The 9,865-nt window shown below is 40.5% G+C and overlaps 1 protein-coding gene across 1 annotated transcript in view; it reads right to left on the bottom strand.

The window, feature by feature from the left end:
- Positions 1–3,348: 3,348 nt before the first annotated feature.
- The window catches only part of LOC108693055 (glutamic acid-rich protein), a 7,481-nt gene continuing 964 nt past the window's right edge, over positions 3,349–9,865 (bottom strand). The window contains exons 2-3 of the mRNA XM_018201720.1: positions 4,728–4,902; positions 3,349–4,624 (exon numbers count right to left, since the gene is read on the bottom strand). Of these exons, the coding sequence (XP_018057209.1) occupies positions 4,557–4,624; positions 4,728–4,902 (243 nt within the window). The 3' untranslated portion in view covers positions 3,349–4,556. The remainder of the gene's footprint in view (positions 4,625–4,727; positions 4,903–9,865) is intronic.

Raw genomic sequence — 9,865 nt, 5'->3', positions numbered from 1 at the left:
TACACACAAGAGCATATAAGGTATATAAGATATATAAATTTATTTCGATATGCAATCTGTATCTTATTTACACTTACATTTAATTTATAGTTTATACATTGTTTAGGAAAATGTATAAACTTTCATGATAAAATGAAATGAACAAAAGGAAATGCTCTGCTCTAAAGTTAGTTATTTGATACACAATTGTTATATACTCATCGGCAAGCATTAGCTGGAACAATATAGATTTTTGATATTCAGTTGCTTGTGATATACAATTTATCTTTATGTAATTATACATAATCAGCACTGTCTGTCCAAGATAAATTGTTCAGTCCGTGATCTGAAAGCGATATTGGCAAGATGTTCGTTTTGTCGACGTTATAAATTGAGACATTATTAAAGCAGTGTTGATGTACGAAATATTGATTGTGTGCGCGAGATAAAAGTGCTCTGTCTGTGATCAAAGTTCATAGTTGTTGTTTTTCATACGTATATAAATTATACAATATTCTTTGCAACAAATTACGCGCAACAAATAACCAGAAGAAATTGTGCCGAAATGAACAAATTTGCAGGCAATATTGTAAATTATTAGATATGAATATTTGCATGCGTTTTCTGTTTATTATTACAAGCTTTATCTTTTTTTTTTTGCACAGTTACATACGTTTCTACAAAATCGCACTTTGTACATTTACACACTTGACATATGATTATATATTAAGAATTAATGTAAAGAGTGTAGTAAAAAGACGTTGAAAAGTCATCGTACTCAAAAATTTTCGATGAATGTTCCGTCCAAGGTCCAGGTACTTTTATTTTATACACGTTTATAAAAGCTTTATTTAAGAAAAATAATAGTAAGAGAAAAAGTGCAATTCTCTAATCTATCGAACAATTTTATTAGATTAAGTAACATAGTAATGAACAGTGTTTTGATATAAAATATATTTTTACAATCACATACACCTCAGGTAATTTATTACTGTAACGTGCAGGAAATGTTATAAGGAATCATCTTATATCTAAGAACTACACTTTATTATTTGCCATATACCTGTAATAATGTAAATAAAAAAGTTGTTATAAATATAAAAAAATGTGATATTTGACTTTAACAATTTCATATAAATTTTATGATTTTATTGCTGTTTTACATCATATGTCATGCATAAATGTGTCCTTTCATAAAAGCATTGTCATAAACATTAGAAGAAAATTAAACGCAATGAAGAATGAAAAAACAGTAAAATATATATATATATATATATATATATATATATACACACACACACACACACACACACACACACACACACACACATCGATCCTTAGTTTACTGCGTCGGATCATTTTGTGAGCACTTAATATCCTGTTTAAAGATACAACAAAAGTGCATATTTACAGTTATGACTGCATATTTACATAACATCGATCGATAAGTAGCGCTCTCGTGTACTTAGCATGAAAAAGTCGGCAGTGAACGCTTGGATTATTTCAATATAAAAATGTAGCTTACATACATGTATATATACGGCATACAACTGTCGTATAATATTACTTTACAATTTTTCTCAAGCAGCGTCCCTGAATTGCACAAATGTATTCGCAAGGATGTAGCAATACATTATGCAAGTATAATCCACAAACGGGGAAGAAATAATTTGCTTCACACACATGTGAAGAATAAAAAAGGCATCCGTGTTGTTTTCCAAAATGTATTTACTTAAAAATACAATGAAAGTTTCAGTTTTGATGGAATGGGCAGAAATATATAGTCTGTGGTGTGTCGGTTACTTGTAATACGTTGAAAGAGATGATGCAAATGGTATCCTGTACAAAAGTAGCTTGAACAAGACTTATGAACACACAAACCAAATTCTTAGCCTAGGATTTTCGTTTATATTAAATCGTGTGACACACATGTCATTTACCAGATTTGATGTCTTAAACTTCTTTTCATGCTTACCTAACAAATGTAGGGGTGTAACGGTACGTGGGCAATCAGCCTGATTGATTGTAAGACCCGTTAGCACCAGTAAGTGAATTTTGTGAGTCGCGTCGAGTACTCGAGCGCGAAGAAGAGTACCGTATTCTGCCGAGCTTGACACAGTACAAAACGCAAGTCTTTCTTTTTTTTTTCAGAATGTGTTGCCAACGGGGCTTGGCATTGTATTTAATAAAATTAAATGGACCTATGCTTATAATATGTATAGTATAGTATACTATGAAACGCTAAAGTACTGATTTTGCTCAGGCACCTGTACTTTAAGATAGTTCTTTGCCAATTTGTTATCGTCAAGTTACTATCTTGAAGTAAACACGTGTAAATACAGCAGCGTATAAAATCGTAGATTAACAGAGACTGCCGGAGATGGTATGACCTGCACGCATCACAATGACATCGATCGGCTTTGTTGGACGCGTTACATACATGTTATGAGGAGTATTCGAATTTTTTTTTCTTTTGCACCATCGAATCGTCCGACGGTAAGAGATTTTTATCAACATTATACGAGTCCAACCTCCATCTCCTTGGTTTCCATACAGAGGGATTTTTAGTCCGTGTGGTTTTCGAGCAGCCTTTACCGCTCATCTCTCCTCATAGTTTTCAGATATTAAACTCATCACTACTTACGAGAACAAATTCATTTTCTCTGATCTAACTGCGTTTTATTTAACTATCTCATTCGAAAATATTTGTACATTAAAACGTGGGACATCTTCTCGCATTCAAATTATCGTTACCTTTATTTAATTATTATGCTGCTATGGTACAATGGTATAACCGCAATGTCTCTTCACCCTTTTATCTAACAGTCTCCCGAAAATAAGTAGCGACACGGACACGCCAATCGCAATGATTCGCCGACTCTTGCACAAAGAGAAATCTTTTCAGTTGTTGAACCAGCAAAACAACATCATCATTATCGTCAATGTCAACATTGTAGGTTACTAAAAATTTTTAAATACCATCATCAAATCTGATGGTGTATATCGTCATTAAGATATCGAAACGTGGACTATATATGTAGATATACGTGAAAAAGTGAGAATGAATAAATATCGCTAACTCATTTTACAACAGTCCAAGAATCATTGCCATGAAAATAGTCCACAATAAAGTCGAGATAAAATCATAATAAGATAAAAGTAACACTGAAACGCTCGAGTTACACTCAAATGAGAACATTTAAAAATAGGGAGAGTATTTAATACATAATTCACAATATGTAGTTTGAAATTCTTTTCTCTTTTATAATTTCGCGTCATGTACGGCAGTTCTGGAGTTTTGTATATGTGTTGTGTATATATGTGTGTGTGTGTGTGTGTGTGTGTGTGTGTGTGTGTGTGTGTGTGTGATACACACACACACATATGTATATATTTGTGTGTCGTGTCTGAAGATTTATCTATGTATATAATTGAACTCTTATCTTCTACAAAAATGATATAGTTGATTGAAATGAATAGAGAAGGGTGAGATAGGGCCCTTACACTTTACAAGTTGACTGTTCGATGCTCTCCCTTATCTATGCCCAAGCTTAAAGTGTAACAACTTCTCCGCATTATATTACGTTTACATAATATTATCATTAATAATAAAATGTTTCTTATCCCATAACTTTATACATGCTATGTATAATTATTATGCAATATTAAAGTCACATGTTATTCATCCATACTACTTGACGCGAGCGTTGCATTTACCTTAATTCCTGTCTCTATACCAAACAGGAGCACGAAGCGGTGTTACGTCTATTTTTAAGATTTCTCTCATTTTAGTATACATTGAATGACGAGAGATGTCCATTAATGCCTATTTACTTTATTTATTTGCCGTATATGTTACGTATGAATCGCTTAATTCTGCACAATAGCCTCGCGCTCCTGTGAAGACACTGCAATTACACATTTCTATTCGAGAAGAAGAACTCAACATATCACACGCACAAGGTGAGAGACATTCGTCGAACTACAAACGTAAATTTGATTTTAAATGTAAAAAAATCATCACCTTCAAATATCAATTTTACACTATTTAAATATAAGTTTTTTTTTATATCTTAAATAAGTTTTGTTATTAATTGTCCCGACGAAGAAAGCCAGATGACGGCAAATACCAGTTAGTAGGTGGTTCGGATAAAACGATAGATTCGTCTTGGGAATCGTGCACATAAACGATAGAACGATCGATCGCGATGGAAATAAGAATCTAGACAGCAAATAAGATCAAATCTTCATCGAATCCTCAGACGAATATACAGTTATCATTCAAACTACCCAATAGCATTTGGTGACGGCTAGACCAGAATTGCGAAAAGCCAAGACAAGTAGAGAATTGCATCTAATGCGTCAGCCCACCACAATTCTGGTGAGGTGGTAATTTTTACTTGTAGGTCGGAAGATAGAGAGGATCCAATAACACGGATTGGGCACGATGGATATCAACATTGTTACCAACCACTCAATATGAGAGTAAGTTTGCTGAGTTTGCCAAAAATCGACCATGATGTCGTCACGTGCCTAACGCCTCCCTTCTTAATTGCATAATGTTTTCCCTTTTTTCATTATGCGTCGTCTTCATCGTCTTCTACCTCACCTTCTACCTCACCTTCCGCGTCATCATCCTCTTCGTCTGTAATGGTAACAATAAACGTGTTTCAGAGTAGAAGCATTTTCATTTTAAAAATCCATCCAAAATCGAGATACAGTTGGATAAATCGCTTATATATATTTACCTTCTCCTTCTTCTAAATCTTCTTCACCTTCTGGTATGTCATCATCATCATCATCTTCCTCTCCATCACCATCTACTTCCTCTTCCTCTTCGATTTCTTCCTCAATTTCTTCTTCTTCTACCTCACCATCTCCATTCTCCTCTTTTTTCTGTTTCTTTGTTTCTTCAGTCTTCTCCTGCAACACGAAAAAAATAACTTTTTAAAAATAAATCTTGAGATAAATAGACAGCTTATGAATAAACGAGCGATTTATTACCCGATTATGAGTGTCCCGATATAGAATTTAAATTTATGTTTGATATCTCGTTTCATTTTGCGTACATACAAGAAGTCAAGAAGGCGTTCCCCTTTTTCAGCATCAAATGGATAATAGAAAATGCGGCGCCGGCGGTAGCGAAAGGACAGAGGAAAGCGTACCGGCCGGCGAGGATAAGATCCCTTCCCGCCAAGAAATATGGTGGCGCGGAAAGAGAGGTATGGTGGGGAACTTTCCCTGCTCGCTAAAATACGGTAGGAACAGGAAAAGGGAAATGGCGGAGAGAACTGAGCGATCCAGCAGAGCCGAAAACACGAAGAACAGGTAGTAGAGAGTATCACAACTTTACCGATAAACGTTTAGCGTGGAGCTGTCCTGTGATTTCGCCCCCGCGTACTTCAAAGCGGCGCGTGCTGAAGGTGTGTGCGTGTGCGCGCGCGTGTTGCGCGTACGAAAAAGAGACGAAAGGAGAGAGAGATAGAGAGAAAAAGAGAGAAAGAGATTGGTTAACATACTTTACATAAAATAGGCAAAAGGGAATGTAAACTCTATAATCGCTTACACACGCATGCAACGCTAATTTCCTCCCCCCCGTCCCCCGCCCACTAGTTGTAGAATCATGCCCTTGATCCAGTCCCGATGGCCCGTAACGGCCATAACGCAATAAGTATCATAGTTTATCGATTTTGAGAGAGAAAGGGAGAATGACAGCAACCAAGAACCAAGTTTGCTCCGAGGACAATCTGAAAACATGCCGATGACGAGAATCCCGAAATTGTTTGATGTATTACTTTGGAATGCGATTTATCGCGACAGCGATCGAGAGCATCACGATAAAATACAGCGTGCTGAATAGCATGGCGTCCATTCCAATGTGTCTAAAAGTGTTGGAGCGACACTCTGTAACGGTTTCCAACATTCGGCATATTTTAATGTCGCTCCAGTTTTGCACCGTGCACAGCTGCGAGAACCGCGTCGGTAACGCCAGACTCGTGACCATACGGCGTAGCTGACTGATCATGGTGGTAGGGTAAGAGCTGATAGTGATGATGATGGTGATGATGGTGATGACGGCGGCAGCAGTGTGATGGTGATGGTAGTAACGGCGGCGGCGGTGGTGGTGGTAGTGGTGGTGGTGGTGGTGGTGGTGGTGGTGGTGGTGATGGTGGTGGTGGTGGTGGTGATGGTGGTGGTGGTGATGGTGGTGGCGGCTGGCATAATAGCATACACGCGTTGTACGTATCAGCGGGTATGAGAAAGAGGTTTTGGATGCGCACGCAGAGCCACATCAGCCAATCAGAGACGCGCGAACCGACGATGCACAGTGGGAAGACCGTGGTGATTGGCAGATGACAGAGCCGCGCGCCATGGAGGGGATACGTTCGCGCTGCGTGCAATTCGCGAGTGAGCAAGCAAAGTAACTGAGGAAAAGATAAGGGAGGAAGATATAACTGAAGCAGCGTGCCAAGTGTCGTGCAACGCGAAGCCTTCGAATAAGAGTATAAATCTAAACTAAAAAGAGCCGAGCATTTCATGATGATGGCAGATATCGCATCGAACGGGAGAAGAATTACTGCGGAATAGATGTCCCACACTATACATCGAAAGCGCGATCGATCTATTATATTATTATTAGATAGTAATAATAATAATAATAATAATAATAATAATAATAATAATAATAATAATACCAAATTATTTATATTAATAAGAAGCAACTAAAGCGATGACGCGCAATTTGGCTTTCAATGGCGGCAAGTGTCTCGAAGCAAGATCGAGAAATACTCGACATTCAATCAATGTTATGTTCTTTCTCCCCTCCCCCCTCTCTCTAACTGAACCTGGAGTAATTGTATCACCGTATATGGAGTCTCGACCTGTTGCGATAAAATGCTAATGAGAGATCGGTTACCACCGGCGTCTACAAACAATAGTAACCCGATCGAAGAGCTGACGCGCGGATTATTTCGAACTCGCCGGCAGCTCGCAGCCACCGCTACTCCTATTCGTCAACTCGCGAGTATCGGCGTCTCAACATGAATGACAGTAGCACATTCATGCCGTTGGCTCGACGACGACGACGACGACGACGACGCTTGTTATTATGTGCTCCCCACACGATTACCTATCTATCCATTCCCAATATCATAAGGTCTCGCAGATAACCCAATACTCATAACCTATCGTATAGACTATATACTCATGTAATTTCTTCGAACGATCGGCGCAATGAACGCCCATTACGTAATTAACACGTGATGTGTGTTAATCGGTGGATTATCAGCAAGATCGGTAATCTACGCGAATGCGTTTTCTCGGAATCACTAGCGCCAAATTCCTTCTTATCGTAGCAACCTTATCCAGTTTCTAACATTCAAGAAAATAAATGACGAGTAAAAACAAACCATCGATCAGCACGCATTTAAAATTGGTATAAAACGCATATTTAACGCTGGTCTATTAAGATAATTAAACAATAAAAAGGTTCGCGAGAAAAGTCACGAGAGAAGAGAAACGCGATGATAACATTAAATGTAATAAGTTATTTCTGGCTGGCGGAACATCGATCCATAACTGCGTTATCCAATCATCGCGACGTCTTTTCCCGCCTTCTCTCAGTAGAGAAACACACATTCGATCGCCAAACAATGGTCACGTCGTATCGATACTGAGATAAAGAGAAAAAAAGAGAAAGAATGATTTCAGCAATTTGGAAAGCCGAAAAAGCGGAACGAATGGCTGCGTTCAGCAGAGAAAACGAATCAGTTAGTGATTCTTTAATACGATTGATTCCTACTCTTGGATTAAACGAAGAATTAAAGGCAAGAACCAATCATATTAAAGAATCACCAAGCATTAAGATCAGTTTTCTCTGCTGAACGCAGCCAATGTCTCTTTCAAACGTACTCACAGCATACAAACGCGATTTCATTCAACTCTTCTCCCTCGCCCTCAAGCTTCCCGCCTTTTCCCGCTCGCCGGTTCCGGAGCGATACTAATCTTCACACACGCGCGCGCGCGCGCGTGTGTGTGCATGTAGATGTAAGCATATTTTTTTATATTTTATACGCGTTTGTATATGAAAAGTGTGTCCTAAATATAATATATATATATTAGAGGAAAAACGCTCGAAGATCGTCCGCCTTTCTACTGGCCTCTCCTCGGTCATTTGGGCGCGCGCGCTCGCGATCTAATAGATACTCGGGAGGAATCACCGATGTAACAAGGATACATCGATCTGCGTGAACGTGCGTAAGTGTAACACTGGTACCTCTCCACGTGATTGACGCGGTAGCGGAAAAATCTGCGGCAATGGCTCCTTTGGATTTCCGCCGTTCAGTATTCATTCGCTCCATTCGTTCATTTTGTCTTACGCGGAGACGCAATCTCATGGTAAATTATCGGCTAAAAATACGGCCTATCGCGGCGACACGGCCGACGACGCGACGGGCGGCGATTTAAGATGAAAAATCGCGGCAACGATGTTTTCTCGAAGGTTCGTAGTAACGCACCGTTGCGCGCGACCGCCACAGCCGCGAAAAGAACAAGGAGAGGTAGGAGAGCACACACCGAGTATATAATGCACGGCATTGCCGCTAGCTGCGCAAGTGGGGTACCTTCGGCGAAAAGATCGAAAGAGAAGGACAGAGCGAGCCGCCGTCGCTATTCACTACTGCTGGCTATACATCGGCAGTGCCGAGCAACGGAGTGCGAGAGGAAGAGGATAGATAGATGGATAGATAGGGAAGAGAAATGCTCGTACAATCGGAGCAAGAGAAAAGGACGCCTTCGTCGTGGAATTTATGCGCGCGAATTGGTAAACAATTTCAGGGCGACATGTCGACCTAGAGTAGATAGGACGCGTCAGTCGTCTATCGATCGTATTCGACGTTGACTCTCTTATAGCGAATTATCGATCAATTATGGTAGAAAGAGAACGCGTAAGCTTATCAGAGAGAGAGAGAACGAATGATGAACGCAGGCTTGGTTTTGGCCGCCATGATGGAAAGCAACAAACTGCGAGTGGCGATGATAGTATGACGGCCTGATGGCTGCCAGGCTAGGGAGTTGAAGAAAATCCACGAGATACCCGCTTTTCCGAATTTCGAACTACCTACTACGTGAAAATGATGCTCGGATAGCGAAGCAACGAAATGCAAAAGCGGCGACGGTGTGCGCGTTCGTAGGTAGAGGGCGCATAGAGACGAAAAGCCGCGAGGAGACGAATCTCGCCGAATGGGGGGGAAAAAAAAGACCAACACGAGAAACTAGCACATGGCGCCGTAGAGATTTACTTCGTTTCTCCAATTGTTTCCTCTCTCTTTTACCTATCTCCGTTTCCCTAATGCTAAACAATGCTCTCATCTATTCGTTTCTTTCTTTCCGCGCGCGAACGCGTAAAGATTTCCAGCGTTGCTTCGAATTTCACGAGGAGCGCGGAACGCGGTAATTATAGCTTATTCCGGTAGGAGTCGTCATCGCCATCGTCATTATCATCATCGTCAGCCATCAGATGAGAACAAGCGAGCGAGTGAAGCGAGCTAATGAAGACGAAAAAAGAGAAAGAAAAAGAAAGAGAAAGAGAGAAACTCGTCGCGTTTGCGATGGCTCACAAATACACAATAGCGTCCCTCGCGTCTGCGATGAGAAAGCACTACACGCCGAGAGAAATACATAGCCTGTACGCCACGCGTCCGATCGAGCGTGCTCGACTACGCTCGGAGTTGCTCGCACAGAAATATGGAGTCTGCCGCGCCGAAGAAATGCCGGCCGGCGCGGCGTTCTTCTCGCTACGCTGTGCCGTCGCTCGGCGGCGCGGACTACAGCGGGCTACATGAAGCACGTTTCGTCACGCTTCGCGCGGCGGTGACGGCCCACGATC

Source organism: Atta colombica, unplaced genomic scaffold (genome assembly GCF_001594045.1).
Source record: "Atta colombica isolate Treedump-2 unplaced genomic scaffold, Acol1.0 scaffold87, whole genome shotgun sequence".
NCBI classification, from domain to species: domain Eukaryota; kingdom Metazoa; phylum Arthropoda; class Insecta; order Hymenoptera; family Formicidae; genus Atta; species Atta colombica.
Note: the sequence above shows the minus strand (reverse complement) of the source record. Positions and strands in the feature narration are given on the sequence as shown.